Source organism: Mchenga conophoros, linkage group LG19, assembly GCF_057382185.1.
Source record: "Mchenga conophoros isolate Kocher_MC1m ecotype Shallow Benthic linkage group LG19, M_conophoros_male_GT1.1, whole genome shotgun sequence".
NCBI classification, from domain to species: domain Eukaryota; kingdom Metazoa; phylum Chordata; class Actinopteri; order Cichliformes; family Cichlidae; genus Mchenga; species Mchenga conophoros.
The window spans coordinates 24,339,225-24,357,176 of record NC_140544.1 but is presented as its reverse complement, the minus strand read 5'-3'; the positions used below and the strand labels follow the sequence as shown (position 1 = coordinate 24,357,176).

The 17,952-nt window shown below is 41.3% G+C and overlaps 1 protein-coding gene across 1 annotated transcript in view; it reads left to right on the top strand.

The window, feature by feature from the left end:
* Window positions 1-16,353, top strand: part of dph6 (diphthamine biosynthesis 6) — a 56,462-nt gene extending 40,109 nt beyond the window's left edge. Inside the window, exons 13-15 of the mRNA XM_085257458.1 lie at window positions 5,906-6,154; window positions 10,665-11,052; window positions 14,852-16,353. Of these exons, the coding sequence (XP_085113584.1) occupies window positions 5,906-6,154; window positions 10,665-11,052; window positions 14,852-14,970 (756 nt within the window). The 3' untranslated portion in view covers window positions 14,971-16,353. The remainder of the gene's footprint in view (window positions 1-5,905; window positions 6,155-10,664; window positions 11,053-14,851) is intronic.
* The last annotated feature ends 1,599 nt before the right edge of the window (window positions 16,354-17,952 follow it).

Sequence of the window (17,952 nt, the reverse complement as noted above, 5' to 3'; positions counted from 1 at the left end):
AGGCAAATATCTTTTCCCCTTCCCATGAAGCCTTAAATGAGAAGACTAACATGGTGAAAGATTTGGGAGAAGGGAGAAAGGTTGTGGTTCTCCTGAAAGGTTTGTATTTTCGAAATGAGGTGTCAGAAGAGGCAGGATTTCCTCAGGGCGTGGCACAACACGAGCCCATTTCTTATCATTTCCCACTCCCAGACGTGATCTGCTTTGAATTCACTAATGCTGAAAGAACCCCACTGACTTGAAGCCAGTTTGAGATGAAATCACAGCACACATCCCTGACAAACTGCCATCCACCACACAAGGATTAAACGGTTGTTGCATATCAAATCTGCGCCAACAAGCAGGAATAATATATGCACTTAAATACATTCAACAAAACTTCAACCTCAGTTTTTGATCCCCAGATTTTGAACTATTTTGAGCTATTTGCCAACCCTAAAGTATTCAAGAAAAGAAGAAAATTACCAAAGAAAAATTTGTCACATTAAAAATGCTCCATATGGGATTAAAAGTAAACCAAAGAATTTTCCAATAAAAGTGTTTTTTATAACTTATACATCAATTTAGGGTTTCAAATAACATTTAATCGCAGTATTGTGGGTTTACATGTGGTCTAGTGCTTCTTACACATCATACAATTTTACCATTTTATTCTGTTCCATTTTCCAGCTTTCAAAAATCGTCATAAGTCCTGTGCAATGTAACGCTTCAACAATGAACAAGTTGCCTTTTACTTACTCTTACTCCGTGGTTAGTCTTCACTATATAAAAAACATGCAACAGCATTTTAACAAATTAAATTTCCCAAATATTAGTTACATTTTGCATTTAATTACTGACAGTGTAGCTGATATAGTACTGCCATTGCCCCATTAGCTTTGTTATATGTCCTTGGATAAAGGAAAAGTTACACCATATTAATCTAACCTATTTTACACATTTTGTATTATCATTTTCCTAGTTAAATTATGCATGAGGTCTCAATGGGGAGAAATGTGACCATTAGCATATCTGATAGGAGTGGTGGAGCAGTTTTCCACCTCTCTGTCCTTGGAACCAGGCAGAAAAGCCTGACTGTTCATCAATACCAGGTCATTTTATCCAGGCCTGCCTAGTTCATCTATACCATTCCAAGGCTCTGCTAATGACACTTGGAGATGTCTTCAACGGGATGGGGGCCCAGAGGGCTTCGACACCGATGTGAATATAGTCTAGCACTGTCTGGTCATCTCTGGAAACCCTTTGACACAAACTGCAATTAGAAACACCTCAGACACACCAGTCTGAAACGAGACACTGTTAAGGACTGGGAGTGGACACAGCCAGGCGCTTCCTGAGTACATTTACATACGTTCTACTGTCTGCGCCTCTCAGAGAGGGAAAAAATGTCTTTGAATTTGGTGACCTTTGGATGTGTCATTGGGTTCATTAGAAGAATCACATTGTTTTTACCGTGGAATAAAGGTCAGTAAAGTACAGCACAAAAACACAAATTAGTTGGAAAATGTTTTATCTTCTCAGTTGTTCGGTAAATTGGAAGCACGGATCGTTCAAGAAGGGTTTTTTTAAGTTTGATGTTTTGTTATTATAGCTGTGTAAATCTCAGTTATTGTTACATAATGAAAAATGTCTCAACATGGTTGTTTAAACTAATGATGCGTGTTATTCTCAAACATTGGTAAATGAAGAAATAAATAAAACCAGCTCGGAACCAACTGACTAATATTAAATCAACTTTCAGTCAACCTTATTTTGGCAATACATAGCTAATATTATTTGATATTTAAATAAAATGAACCAACGTGGACATATAGCATTGATTCACTGTGAAGACTGGAAGATAGCACTTTCTCCCTTTTCTCTGCGGGCCATTTAGATCACTAAGGCTAGCATTTGAAAAATACTTACCTTGTTATAGAAAGTTTAATGTCATATGCAATTGTTTGACCCTTATGAATATTAAAGGATCCCATCTCTGGCCTATTAAAAATGCATGTGGCATTGTGGTTGTTGATCACGTTTAGAACACCCATGCAAATTGGACTGTCTTCCTGTCAAGGCCTAAGATGAATAATGTAGTTGTGTTGTATATTCAGGGACACACCATTGACAGTCAATTAACAAGTTTGATTGGTGTGTGAACTCATTCTTTTGAACTGTTAATTTTATGTAAATAGTATTCGCTCTCCCTTCTCTGCTGTCTCTCTCCCATCCAGGTTCAACACAGAAATATGTTCCCCCACCACCACAAACCCCCCAGATCCCCAGTTTCACCTCCCACTAAGAGTAACCAGAGTGGGATCCTTAATAATTGATCATCACACACCTGCTAGGGAGCAGCTATGGGAGTCTGCCTTTAACAGCCAAGGGACCCCATGCTAGACCCTTTTGATATTCAAATTGACAAATTGTAGCTGGCCTTTATGAATTTAGAAAGAAGTGAGGTCTTTTCATAGGGGATGAGCTTGTTAAAAGATTCTGGCCACCCATCCAACCTGATGGAGCTCTTCTTTGTTGGAGTGGATATGATGGCATTTGATGGCTCATAAATGGAACGCCAATGACAATTTGTTGTTGATGTGTGGGAATCTGGCTTTTATGTTAGCCAGTCACAGTAACGCTGGCTCTTGGGTAGATCATTGTAGCAGGTAAGTGATCCGGTGATTGATCCAAATGCTTGAAAGCACTGGAGGCCTTATCTCCCCTCTCTTTGCCCCCTCACTCGCTCACATTGCTTGCATTTGTCTTCTCTCCATCTCTTGTCACTGTTCCAGTAATTTGCAGCAGCAGAGATGGAAGCAAAAGATTCATCAGAGCTGAAAAGTGAGGCCAGGAGTTGTGATTCATGGAAGGCACATTTGATTATGGAAATAGCCATGATTGCGTCTGACCTCTAAATGGCTATGTAGCATGTTGTCCTGTTAGTGTTTTAAATGGAATTTCTAAATGGTACACGGCCTGCTTCAGGTTTTCAAGATTAAATAAAGTGCCATCTGTGCGGACCAATTAGAAGTGAATCCTACAAGAAAAAGTTTAGTTTGAATTGCAGTGAGTGTGGAGGAGAAGAACTTTAGGGGTTGTCCAATCTCAAAGAGCCCTTCGTAGACAAATTACAGGTTCGTTTTTCATTAGGGCTGTCTACTGTACTACATTAGCTGATTTACATGCTTCATCGTAAAAAAAACCTCTCTCCTGTGCTGCAGATGGCTGCAATGCAACTGCTCGTTCTTCAACAGTTCCTCAACATAATAGTAACACAGATTATTCTTTAAAACCCCAAACTAAAAGCTTCTTTGTCTGTGGGTTTGATCAAATTGACCTGTGAGACTTCATTTGAGATGTGTTTGGGCGGTGTGAGAGCATGAGACCAACCGTAAAAACATGTCTCGCTACCCAAAAACATGTGAGCTGGCAACCGTCTGCACATGTGATGTAGATAACTAACAGAGGAAAAGCCTCGGCCACCAATCCAGCAGTTCACCAGTGTTTTCATTTGGAAGATAGTAACATAACACACTAAAGCAGCCACCGAAAGCGTGAAAGAAGACCTTTAAATATGACTTTTAGTTCATGCTTACCCTGGTAATCTTGCAGTTAAATACATGACCCCCAAGTAGGTCTTTGCAAATTAGTAGAATACCTTGTTTTGGGCTGCTACTCCCTGGAGATCCGGATCCTTCAGAGTAATGCTATTTTCATCTTATCATCGGCATTTATTTGCATTGACCATCAGCCAGTGTCCAGCACTAATGCCATCCAGTCTCGAGCACTGGTGAGCTACAAGGTCTCTAAAGACCTGACCTCCTTAATGCCGCTCCTCAGCCCTATTCGTCTCTCTGCATTAAACAGATAGATTTTTTTCAGGTTTCATTATGCAAGGAGCTTATTTCTAACAGAGGTATTAAAAGAAAATTGAGCTTATTAAGTTAATTATGCTTATAAATAACACTGGTTCCACTGAGATATATTGGCAGACCTCTCACTAAAAAACAGCTTGTTTAAGAACTGTGAAATGAGAATGGTTGGTGATAAGATGCTGAAAATGGGGGGGCATAACTTGTTAATTAATTCACTGCTAATCAAACATGCTTATAATTAATGTTAATCTGATTATAGCACCTTTTTCAGTATTGTACTTTTTTAGAGAAATAAAACAACTTTTTGAATTGGACTGATTGCACGTCTTAAACACTGCTTATTTTTATGTTTCCATTGTCTCTGCTGGGATTTTGATTTTGAGATCATGAATCATAGTTGTGTTGTGGGTAGCACTAGCACCTCACAGCAATCGTGGGTTCAAATCCATCCCAGGGACCTCTATAGTCGTTGGGGCTCCGCTAGTCATGAATTCTTGTTAGGATGAACCCATACTGCTTCGATAATGTTTAGATTCGGGGTCTGGGGAGGTCAATCCATGACTGATGTTGTTCCATTCTGTGTTTTCCTATCCACGTTCTTTGCGTGGATAGAAAAACAAATGCTTAAAAAAGAAGCTGTTGCCAATTAGATGCTTTCCAGATGTTGTACCTCTTTACTGACCTCCTCCATACATGTTGATGATAATTTCATCCGTCCACCCATCCATCCATGCAGGGTACACCATGTGCAGATTACCATTCTCTCACAGAGCTAATACAGAGAGACAGACAACCATTTATACTCTCATTCACACCTATGGACATGTAGTTAAACCCATTAACTGCCTTAGGTTTCATCGAGCAGTGACCTCTGGGTTTGCCAAGTGGTTTGAATGAGAACTAACAGGGACATGGTTCTCATCTGAAAAGGGTAAAGTGCCTTGTTGAGTTTTGGGAAGAACCTCAAGTTGTGGAGTTCAATTGTCTTGGACACAAAGTGAATGGGGAGATGGATGATTTATCTCAATTTCTGCAATTGCTGTATCGTTTTGGAAAAAGAGAAGTGAGTCTGTATGTTAAGGCAGGGAATTTACTGGTCACTTTACATTCATTCTCTCTGCTAATAGTTAAAAAAAGGCTTCCTTAAAAGGGTGTCTATCACTGTTCTTCCATATGAAGGGGGTTCTGGCATCTAGGATGCCACCTGGACAGCATTTAGGTGAGGTGTTTTGGGCATGTTCAATCAAGAGGAGACTCAGACGATGGATCAAGGACACGCTGGATATTCTGAGATTATGTTTCTTGGCTGACTTAAGAACGCCACATTATCTCAGCAGAGGAGCTGGAGGCAGGGACCAGAGAAAAGTGAATTTCTACTTGGTTTGCTCCTCCATTACCTGGACCCAGATTAACTGTGCAAGATAGATGGATCCAGTGGATTGCTAGGTTAGACTATGGCAGGCATCGGCAACCTTCAGCTTCAAAAGAGCAGTTTTAGCTCCTCCTACCAAGCAGCAGGAGAAATTTTTAAATTTGTTTGTCTTTTATTACAATTTTGCTAATAAAATAGATATTGTTATCAGTTAATTTGAAGCAAACTCTGACACCATATATCCCCACTGTTTCTGGTGCTCAGCAGTGACTCCTGTCAGGTGGCTGGTGCTAGAAATGCTCTGCTCCTTCTTAGTTTTTATATGTGAGATCAAGATACTAAATCCACAGAAAGATAATATGCTACAATTATTAAAACATCTAAAAATGCAACTGTATCTGTTGAACCAATCCCTTACGTGAAACATAATGAAAACTAAGATTTATTTTCTTTTTAATCCATGGATATCACATTTTGTGGCTAATGTTCCATCAGATTCTAGCATGCACCCTGCTGATTTCTCAGTATGCTTAAATTTATCTGCATCACTCCACCTATTGATAATATCTGTCCACACACAGCCTTCAATATGCCCAGCTAACATAGTGGGTTGTTAATGCTTAGTCTGGGTTTTTACCATACCATTGTAACATTTTTCCTTATATTTCTTCTCCAGATCAATGACGTGGTGTTCTGTTCTGGCCAAATTGCTTTGGTACCCTGTAAAATGGAGTTGGTAAAAGCTGCCACCTACACCCAGGCTCACTTGTCCTTCAGCCATATGAAGAAGGTTCTGGAAGCTGTGATTGGCAGCTTGACTCTGGCTCATGTTGTCCAGGCCCATTGCTACACTACAAGGCACCAAGACATCCAGATCATCCGTGCCGTCTGGGAGAGCATGCTGAGAGCCACAGAAGGAGAGAAGGTCAGTCACTCTGGAGTGAGATTTTTATTTGTAAAATTTATGCCAGAGCAATGTCTGACTGTTTTATCATGGATGCAGAGGAAATATTGATCATACTTATAAAATGTTACACCCACATAAGATGAACACATGTTTAATGGATTACAAGACAGTGGGATCCATGCATCAATGAATAAGTAAAAGAAGAGAAACTTGATTTGGTATCCAAGTTTTTCAGAGAGGCCTTTCAGAATTGTGGTTTATAGTTGTGAAATAAGGCAAGATTTCTCGCCCCTCTTTGCCCCCTTGAGACCCAAGCCGCTGCTACTGATATTTACCAGTGAGTGCACTCATGAAAAGTTGATGATGTGGGAAACGCTGGTGTCTTTGATAATGTGGAGCTTGGCACAGAAGCAGATGTCTTCCTCAGAGCCTCCCTAATCCTTTGCCCCCACACACCATTTTGGAGCTCCGTTCAACTCTCAGAGCAGCTTATCTCCCTCCTTACCCCTCTTTCCTGCCACCTCCCTCCATCCTTCCCTTCATTCTACCGCCAAGGCTTACAACGCCGCTCCATACATCTAATAGGGGCTCCAGTCTCCCTTGGCAGCCCTTCTCCTCCCACAGTAATCTCTCTAGCCATGGGAATAGGGCCTTAGGGAGAAATGCAGGAGCCCACCTCCAACATGTGGCTTGGTGGAGTGGCGAACACTGTTAAAGAGTGGATAGAGAATGTCAACATCATGTCAGTTAACAGTATTTAGTAGTATACCAGAATATAAAATTCCAAATATTATTTAAATCCTGCAGTCGTGTATATATAAAACTAGAAATTTCTGAATTCTAAAATATAAACATGTCATATAGATAAGTCTAGTATAGTGATTAGGTTAGTGTTGTTCTGCTTGTCCTTGTAACTCACATTGGAATAGAATTTTAAAGCATTGACAGTGTAGTGGAAATTTGAAGTACTGAGTGAGTCATTCACATAATAACAGGGCTAACTGAGGACAATGCTTTGGGGGGCAACCGGACTAGGTTCATATCAGAGGTCACTGAAGATGTACAACTCCATCCATCTGGTCTCCTTCCAAGCAATGTGTCAGAACAATGAAAATATTCATTCAACTGACCTGGGATTGCTACCAGGAGACCACATTTTAATTTCAACTGACTCCAAATTAAACAACAGTACTTGACAGATCAGGGTGCCTCACCTATAAGCAGGGTGCTGGGTTACTAGCCTAACTCTGTGCTCTATCACCTTTTGTCTTTGGTCTAGCTTTTGACATGTCATCTTCCCTTGACCCCTACACTTTGCTCTCTGTGCTGTAGATTTATAACACACAGCAGAAGAAATACAGGGAACACACGAAAGAACAAAGACAAGTGCTTAAATTATGAGTAGCTATAAGTTAGTGACTTATTAAACCAAATTTATAAAGCCTTTTCAAAACAAAGCTCAAAATAGTTTTAGGGGAAAAGGATACAGGTGATATGTAAATATATGCATCTCACTAGCAAAAAAAATAATAACAACATGCTGTGTGAGGTTAAAAACTGTTAAGATATTACACTTAAAAAATAGTTAGAAAAACATGTGTTGGATTATGTGGTCTTATTCTTTTATATGCAAAGATATAAAGGCCCAGCAGACCTGTGAAGTGCAATTTTATAATATTAAGAAACACCAGTGCCTAGTGTGTTTGTGAAGCTAAAGGGCCATGTTGTTGTTGTGCGTTGATAATTTCTCTAATCAGGTGGATGAAGAAGCTTGCAGGGTTAATTGGGAGCATACTGGAGTCGCTACAAGTGTGAAATTGTATTTACGGTGCATTAAACCACAAAGAGCCTGTTTGTCTGTGTGCATGTGTGTGCAGAAGGGTTGATGAACAGGGAGATGTTGATGTGATAAGTCAATAAATGTTAAACAGACATCCCTTTGTTTAGCAGCAATAGCTTCTGAAAGCATGGCAGCTTTCAATTGTTGTTGTTTTTCTCTTTTTTTGTCTATTAAGGTTTAAATGGAACTTTATTTGCACATGCACAAACGTCGAGTTATTTTGCAAAAGACGAGACGTTCTTAAAGAAATGTTTGGTTTTGAAATTTGGAAATAAAACGCTGAATTTGCAGTGTACAAAGTTTCTTTTTTGTACACCACAGTAAACATGCTTACTACGGGAGATTTAAGGAACTGTGGCCTCTGCTGTGATTTTGAAATACCCTCATATTCTTCCACTTTTCGCCTCACTGACATGGCCCTGTGTGTTTCATTTACAAAAACAGTCTGATGAGCTTCAGAGTGGAATCTTGAGAAAAGAAGAGTGAATGAGGGAGTGAATGGGAAGGGATATTATAGCAGACTGACAGCACTACAGTAAGTGCTGAGGCATAGAACCACATGCTGAAGGCATCCTGCTGGGCAGGAAATGTAGGGGAACTGGCTAAGCAGAGCAAGTCCCATCAGCTCCCTGCTGTTCCCCGCCTTTACACCACTTCCTTATTACCGTGTTTACCGTTCGGCTTTCACGCCTCTTGGCCCTTCAACCCTGCACACGCTCCAGGCACATGGACGTGAGTTAGAGGGAGGAAAGTGGGGAGAAAGAAAACAAACATAAGGAGAAGCAGGTCACACCCCATCAGTGTGGAGAGCTGAGCGCAGCAGATTCAGACTATATGCTTTTACCTGCTGCCTACAGAGAGAGCACAGGGGGAGTGTTTGCCTGCCCTGGAAATGAATTGGCATGAAGTAATGAGCGTGCTAAGTGGCTTGCGTATAGCAGAATTGAACCATCTACACGCAGCCACCTGTCAGCCTGCCCCACTTGCCTCTCCAGCACTCAGCTCCACCATATATCAAATTAGATTTTTTATTAGTTTAATGTCATTAATAACCTCTCCCCAGGTAGACGTGAGTTCTTCCCCTCTCAGTCCACTGCAAGAGAAGCATGATCCGCATCCACAGATCATACACACAAATGCAGAAACATACACAATTTTGCGATTTAAACACATTTACAGAACCGCTGAATAAACATCCCATGAATTCTAACATTGTGGTACATCGATTACAAAAAGGCAAAATGAAGTAGATGTAACATTAACAGACAGCTCTAACAGAAAGTCAGCAACTCTGCTGCGACAATAATGTCCTGCCAGAGGCTAGAGCACTGCGCTGAAGTCCCTTGTAGACAGTCGGTGGGGTATAGCATCTTAGCATTCAAGGCCCCGCAGGGTGGCCTTTAAGCCTGGCTGAGCAAGACCCTGCTGTCCTGTCATTCTTCTCTTCAGTTTCAGCTCTCAGTCCTCTGTTCAATCACTATTGACAAGTGGAGAACCAGTTCCCTCTAGGAAAATACCTAGCCTGAGCCAGAAGTGCTAATATAACATTTATCAAAGCATAGGACACGTATGTGTGGTGTCACTTTGTCTGACATGCTAAGAGGCTTGAGATCACATGGTAATTGTTCTGCTTCTCCTTCTGAGATTGTTATTGTTGATCACTGCAAGCTAGCGCTCTTCAAAATCAGTAAAGAGTAGCGAAATCTTAACCTAACCTCTTTACACACACTCATTGTGGACACCTGCATTTTTCATGTTTTTTTTCTTCTTTTTCTAACTCTCCAAGTCAAGAGGTTAGCTGTTGATACACAATTAAGCATTTGCTGAAGTTTTATCTGAAGGTAAGTGCTACTTCAGTGAATGTGGCGGTTTGGGTCATGACAGGTTTGTCTGCTGAAGGGACAAAGAGGCCGCCATGTGGCTTGTCAATGATTTCTTCTTTTTGTGAGTGAATATCAAAATAAAATGTAAGTAACCTGTTATTATTCTGCACTTACGAAGTGGGGTGTAAGTGGATGAAAATTGATCCAGCAAATTGAAAGGGGGGGGGGTTAAGTGTTTTTGCCCTATCGACTCTGACTGAAATGACGGTTATATAAAACACTCATTTCTCTCCCATTAGCAGATGAAGCCACAGCCAAGTATTATTAGAGGGCCACATTGTAGCACTGCTCCAAGACATTTTGTTAGTGCTAATGGCCCTCAGTCCAGAGGAGGGGAAAAAAAGGAGAAATTTTGGCCCTGCAGTTAAATTGGAGGCCATTTCTCTCTAAATGCGTGCGGTGAAACTGCCGTCACATGTTGTGGATGATCTTCCTAGAAAGGTGAGAAGTCATTTTGATAGGACCTGCCATGTCAGTGCATGAAGCTCAAATGAATGCATTTATGTGTTTTATTCATGGTGGCTGCAAGCACGATGGATTCTTTCTGAATTGTTTGTACGCTATCATTACCAAGGGTCACCTCCCAGTCTCACATTAATTGATAGTCTGTCAGTCTTTCAAGTAAAAAGCCTGTCCTACTGCCGTGTGGTAGCATTTGGGATAATGCTGATGGAGTAGTGTTTTTGTTCCAAAGACGCAGCGTGAAACTCAGCAGGAGGGCCATACATTTGATTGTAGTGCGTAACACAACATAGTATATAATTTGCCACCCAATTCATTTCAGTACCATCTGTCTACATTGCAGGACTTGTTGTGGGACTCTGCGATCAGACGTGTGCCGTTATTGGTCGTTGTGGTACCTGCCTTGCCCAAGGGTGCAGCCGTTGAGCTTCATGCAACTGCAGTTCGTGACGATCCCACCCAAAGGACTTCCTGTCACGTGACTACAAAGATAGCCTGTGGATCTATAGAGTGTTACACTCTACTGTCTGCTGACAGCCATAGTGCTTCGCTTTCACTTTCCCTGGCTGTCCATGGTGATAACTTGGAGGCCACTGATGTAAAGCATGTAACAGAAGAAGTTGGCACTGCATTCAGGAAAGCCACAAAGAAGATGGATGCTAAGCTGGTGCCACAGTGTGCTAGGGTGTTCTTCAAGTGCAGCCACTCACTGGCACAGCAGATTGTTAAAGGTATGTCACGGGCTTCACTTGTAACATTACACACACACACATACGTGCATTTAAAGTGATCCAATATGTGCGCCCATTAAGAGGATTTATCCTAAATAGGCTGCTTTGTTAGAAGGAACACGTGTGAGATATACTGCTCTTCTGAGTTAAGCTGCACATCACTGTATTAATGAAAACAAAGTGACTCGCTGTCTCTCTCTGCGCTCTTGTTTCAAAGAAAGTTTGAGCTGACACTGGTTAAGTCAACATAAAGTATTGAAGGAAACCGTCTCTCCTGAGGATCTCAACTCCTTCCTGTGTTTAATTATTATAACTCATTTGTTGTGTCTGCACTGTGTACAGTAACCCAAGCAGCTGGCAGTCTTTTGTCATCATTACACTTTCATACGCCGCCATATTGTCGTCCCAGGATTCTAGGTTCTTGTCAAGACAAACGTGGAGCGGTATTTGTTTTATCCTGAGAGATGTTCTCTCGGAGGGAAAAAGGGCGATGAGCACATCGATCACATAGGCTCAGTTGTCAAGTCATCTCTGAAGCAGTTAATTAACATTTTTGAGTTTGTGCCAAACCAGCCATCTTACTGTCACTTTTAGCTTTGACATAACTCATCACTTTGAGGATGTGAAATTACAGTTACCAGAAATGAATGAGAAAAAGGTTGCTCTGTTGAGAATACGTCTTGATATATGTGTGCCAGCCAAGCAGAGCTGTTTGTTTTTTTACCTAATTATATAATTGCTACTGAACATTGTTTCATGATATACAACTCTTTCCATTTGTTTCTTGTGTCATCCACAACAAAAGGAAAAGCTTGTTTTTCCAGATTTTGTTGTTTTAATAGAAACTGTTAGCCGTGTTACCGGGTCATTTGTGAACTGGAGCAAGCTCAACCTAGATATTTACCCTTGACATGTTTGTTTCTTTGATTATGGACCGCACACACTGCTTTCCTCAAACCATTTACTGACTCATCATTGAGGTAGAATTTGCTCCCGTACAGCACATGCACAACTAAGCCCTGGAAGCTTACCCGTGGGCTTTTTTATGGGTCACAGCCTGTGCTCATTGGGTGATGAATCCAAAAAGTCAAAGGAGGAAAAGTAACACCTCTGGCGCAAGCAGTCACAGTGCTGCAACTGCCGCTGACAGCGGGCAGACAGACACCACTGGAGCAAAATGTGACTGCACACCCCCTCCTTTCTTTGGTTGCGTTAGGATTCACAGTTGATAGACATGACATATGGTTCGAATGAAACCTTTAAACATCTTGTCTCAACTTGTTACTTACGATAGAAAGGTTCCTTCAAAGACAGAACCTCACAACTCAAGAAAATAAATCTTTTTTTTTGATGGACCTAAATAGTCTTATTTTACAACAAAAGAAAAAAATATATAATTAGAAACAAATCCGTTATTTTGCATAATGAGTAACAGAAATTGAATAAAATAAAATGTAGGTAATTTAACAATGTAAGCCTCAGCAGAACTGACAAGAGCTACAGCTGGGCGCGGTAATTCTCTGTGGGTTCATTTTTATAAGAAAACTTTCACCTTACAAGAAGTCATGTGGTTTGGCGTTAGCATAGAAAGATTGCTAAAGAGAGGTGTGCAAGCCTTGTGCTCCTCCGGTTCCTCGGCTTCTCTCTTTATTCTCTTCGGACTAAATAAACAATTTTCATGAGCCAACACTTGCTAATTACCACCTCGTTTACCGGTTAATTTGACCAGTTTGGAAGTCAGTGTAGCACAGCTAAAAACCACTGGCTCTGGGCCTTAGCCACGGCTTAAAAGCCCCACAACCCCAGCAGGCATTATCCATTCCACACAGGAAGACCCCTTTTCTTTCCTCCCCACCACAGCCTTCACTGACACCCCTCCTTCTATTCACTTAGGCTTACAATATTTATGTATTAATCGCTTCAAACAAAATGGCTGTTAATGTTTAGCATAAAAGGGTGTTGTGGGCATTAGTAATGTTTTGGTTTTGAAAACAGCCTTTTCAGCTCCCTGTGTGTTTGCCGTGAAGCAGAATAATGACTGGTCCTCTTGGGTAGATGGTTTAGTCTCATCTTATGCTAATTTGATGGCTTTTTGAATCTTACAGCTTCTGTCCACCGAGCCTCACAATGAGGCTCCCCATGTAGCCCCCAAAAGGGGGGCGGGGGGCTAAGAGACCAGGGGAAGGGGATTGGGTATATGATGGGAAGTACTCATCGGACTTTGCGTGAATTTTACAGAAGCTTTTATAGGGACAGGAGGAAAGAGGCACTCTCTCTTTGCTCACTTTTTATCTAAAAAGACCAAAAAAAAAAATCCCCACAAAAAATTGCGTGGTCATTCATGTCACCTTCACCCCCCTCCTGCCTTCCATCCATGCATGTCTGTGCACACAGACACTGAAAGTGACTCTCAAAGAGAGAGCACAATTATTTCCTATCCATTGGTACAAAGATTAAAACATCCTGACATAAAACAGGCTTAGCGCACAAGGTGTGATGAAGGGTATGTTTCTTCTCTTAATAAAACCATCCCCTGTCTGTGATCGCCATAGCTCATTCAGTTGTCAGCTTGCCATCTCTAGAGGATCCTGCTTCCCAGGGTGTGCCACATGCTCTGATAACACATATTTAGGCTTTTAATGCCCCCCCACACAAAAGGCCTATGTTCAGTGGGGGCATTTTAAGCTGTAGTGCATATTAGCTAATTAGGGTGTGTGGGCTCTTTGTAAGGATGTCTGACATGCTGTGTGTGTTTCAAATGAAAGAGAATGGGGATTATTAAATAGTGCAGAACTATTGTAACCTCTGTGTCCTGATTTCTCTTTTTAGAAGTTCATACAGATGTCACAGAGTACTATATAGTACTAGTAGATGTTATTAAAAGAGCACTAGTTTGTTTTTGACCACTCTGATTGAAGGTAAATTTTAAAAATTTTTTTATTTTTGCCAAATATAATTGCTAATGTAACATAAGTAAGGTCTGTGATGCTACACTTACGACAGCGTGGTTCCCAGATGTTTAATTCTACGACCTTGCTGGATTGTAGTGACCACACCCAAGACTCATCCGACGTGCTGCTAAATTAGAAGAAATAAGGCAGGACAGTCAACTATGAGACAGGAACACTTGTGATCAATTAGTGCACAGAGCAGATGAGGGAAGGACCAAAATCCCAGCTGGCTACTGCTACATAGACAGGCTGTCATCAAGAACAGCCTCTGAGACACTCAAAGAATTCTCACATGTCCACTGTTCATCTGTAGCCACACACAAACGCACGCGCACACACACATACACATGCTCTAACAACATGTCTCAGCTCCAGCGAAGCTGAGTGACAGCCCCAACACAGTTTCCTAATATCCCCACTCAACAAGAGTAAAGGATGCAGTCCACTAGATACCCCCAACAAGCTGCTCAATTGTCCAAAAGTGCAAATTGAGACCCCTTTAGCCCCCTGTAGGCCGCATGTGTCTGTGTATGTGTTTGGTCATATGTGTCTCAAAATTTGGGAGGGGTAGCCTAGAGATCAGTCCTTGCTTGACCATATGCTTGCACTGCAGGAAGGTGAATGAAGTGGGGGTGGGCAGCTGCAATCTGCCAAGTATTTAAGAATGCCAATAATTTGTAAATGGGCCGTGTTCCCTGGTCGAAGGGTAAATGTAGCCTCTGTCCTGGGACACCCCCAGTGGGGCATCTACATGAGAACATAATGTTCAACTCCTGCGAAAGTTTTAATGAAACTAATGCTTTTCTTGTCCTCACCCTTTTACCCACCTCCCCAAATCTACTTTTCAGGACTTGAGGAAACTTTAAGAAGCTCAGTAGCAGAGTCCAGTCCATCCATAGCACTGGTTCCAGTCCTGGACTTGCCTGACTCCCAGATCTTCCACCTGTCCTGCTGGCTCAGTTTATAGAATCTCAGCCAGAGTCAACAGCCAGACTGAAGCCATACACAGCTCTGGAATTTAGTGGAGCTTTTCTGGAGGAAGACACTGACAGACTAACACCTAATGACTTACAACAGGACATCAGTGAATGTGGAAAAAGAAAAACGGCGTAACTGCTCATTAATGTTTGACTGTTTTTTTTGTTTTACAGCTCGTTGTTGAAAAGCAAAGCCGTATGCGCCTGCAAGTGGTTTTAACAGTGTGTGGTTTTGAGGATGTTTTTAGTCCACTTCAGACCCCAGAATGAAGGCCGGTAATCCCCTTTGTCCGCCACTGGAGACATAGACTGCAACAGCTGTTATTCTACCTCTGAGACAAAGCGTATGGAACTTCCACAACCTAAAGCTGCGTGCCAAACAACAAGAGACTGGAGTTTGCAAAAGGAGACACTGGTAGTGTCTCATTCCATGTAGCGATAAACTGTATCCTCTGATATGTCATTGCTTCTGGTAGAATTTCTTTAAGCACACTAGCTAACAGCCCTCATAAAGGCCACAGCTGAAACCATCTGCTCCACTGCAAACCTATAGATTTACTGTGCGACTGGCTTGTGGCTGTTTTAAGTGCATTAGAATGAGGTGAGAGTTTTTCTCTGTCTCTCGTGCTCTGTGAGATTCAAGGTGTGTTATTATTGTGTAATAGGCAATCAGCACCAAGCACCTGAAAAGATTAGGCCTCTTTATGTTTTCTATTGATTCTAAGGCTGCCTGGTTAATAGGAGAAAGACGCTACCACACACAGCTGCAGGGCATGTGTGTGTCCTGTGAACGTAAAAGTGTGTGTATAATTGGTGCAGGGGGTTGTCAGTGGACACAGTGTGACAATGCGCAAAGAAAATAACACCATTAACCATTGCTCCTGGAGCTTTTCTTTTCTCAAAGATCATGAACTGTATTGATAATTTGAGTTGGAATAAATCTTCACTACAGCTATTCTCTTCATCGCACATGTGATGGCGGTGGAGTTGAGTGGGCTTATCGATCTTCACCCAACCCATCACGGCGCTGTTTTGATTGTTGTTATCAAAAATTGAACAACAGAGGGGGCCAATAGAGCCTGAAGAATTTTATTGAAGGTTGAAAAAACACAAACAAGCAATTATTCATGAGAGCGAGCCAATCCCCCATAAATACAGAGCGTTTAACTTTCACCTGGTTTTTAAAGGGCCCAACGTCAGGGAATTTTTTTACCTGTCAAATGTGTATCAGTGTTGTTGTTTTTTTTTGTACGCTGATTTTTGTGAGTCAAGTAAATAGCTGTAAATGTCATCCACAAATCTTTCGCTGTATTTTAATGTTGTCCATAAATCTTTAAATATACAAATCTGAATAAAACAGAGCCAAAGAAGTCTTTCCTATGTCATTTTCCTTTTTTTTTTAAATATGTGAATTCCAAGCAACATGCTACCAAATCTGTGCTAAACAAACTTGCATGCTCAGCAGTTTTCTGTTTATTGCTTTACAAAGGATATTGAGAAATGTAATTTTATTGTGCTTTGAATCCTCTTTTTGATTGTGAAACAGCGACAGTACAAGGAATTCCCATGAAACAAACTGTTAAAATTCAAGAGTCAGCTTCTCAGTAAATACAGAGGAGCAGAGCCACTGAAATTCTTTGCACGACTACAACTTGTCAATCACGCGCCAAGCATTACATTTCGTCTTTCAGTGGGAATGTTCTCACAGAGACACAGACGAAGCGGCAAGTATATCATCACAAGCCAATGCGATGGCCTATGGCAGACGCACTTCTTTGTGTCCTTACCACTGTGGTGCCTCACAAAATGAATACAGACAGGGTGACATTTATTTTTCAAGAGTGTTTTGTCAAATGTACATTTTCTACCAAGCTGACCTGCAACCACTCTACCAACAAACTGGCTGTTGTGGCTAATATTGTCCTTTGTGCGCAGTGTACCAGCCTCGGGCCCTTGTCATTGTGGCCTTGCACATGGACTTTAACTGTGTGTTTCTTCCTCTAGGCAAACCCCGCTGATGTGTTTGACTCTCTTTCCCCATAGCAGTGGGCTACAGAGCCCAGCTCGGGAGCGGCCTCTCTGCATGAGACGCCTCCTCGTATTGTGGTCTGCTTGCCTCAGTGACTGTGGTTTTGTTTGTTTTCATGTTTGAATCCTTTTCCTTTTGTAATGCATTGTTTTCGTCCCCTGACGCATTGTGAAAGGATGTCTTTATGGTCACAGCTCTGACTTCATGAAACTTTCCTCATGCTCCTGAACTGGGAAGCTGAGACTTGTTATTAAGTGGTGTTTGCTGCCCTCATGTGGTCAGCGTACAAACTGCAATTTAAACGAGTAAGAGCAACCAGTTTCACTCTTTTCCTATTATATCCTCAGTGAACTCATGTGTGAATTTAGCCAAGCAGGAATACAGACAGAATTTGTTTACATTTACATCTTATTTGCAAGATCACTGAAATATTTCTTTCTTTCCCCCCACATTCACATCATATGAAGGTACTGAAATGCTGAATCCATATCTAAACAGTACGGAATGGAGTATCGCTCTTTCCATACTTTTGTGTTTTCATTGACTAATTTATTTACGCTCATGCCCAGTCGACAGGTATTTCAATATACAATAGCAGAAAAAGCACTTGTGAAAGTAATGTGCTTACAACTGGTTCACTCTGGTCATTGTAATAATGAGCCAGCCTGAAAATATCAAACAATATACCAAAGCTGTAACACTAGAACCCCTGAACAGGATGCAGTTAATAACAATCTAGTTACGCCTGTCAGTAAGGCTATGCCTGTTGATTATATTCATTCGTGTCTTAAATATGTCATATTTATCAGTTCTTTGTTAGATAAACAAAATACTAGAAGACTGAAGATGAATGTTAGATCCATAATTTGTTTGAGACACTGTTTTCATAGTTGTACACCACCACAGTAGATTTTAAATGGAAGAATATGTCACTGAAGCACAG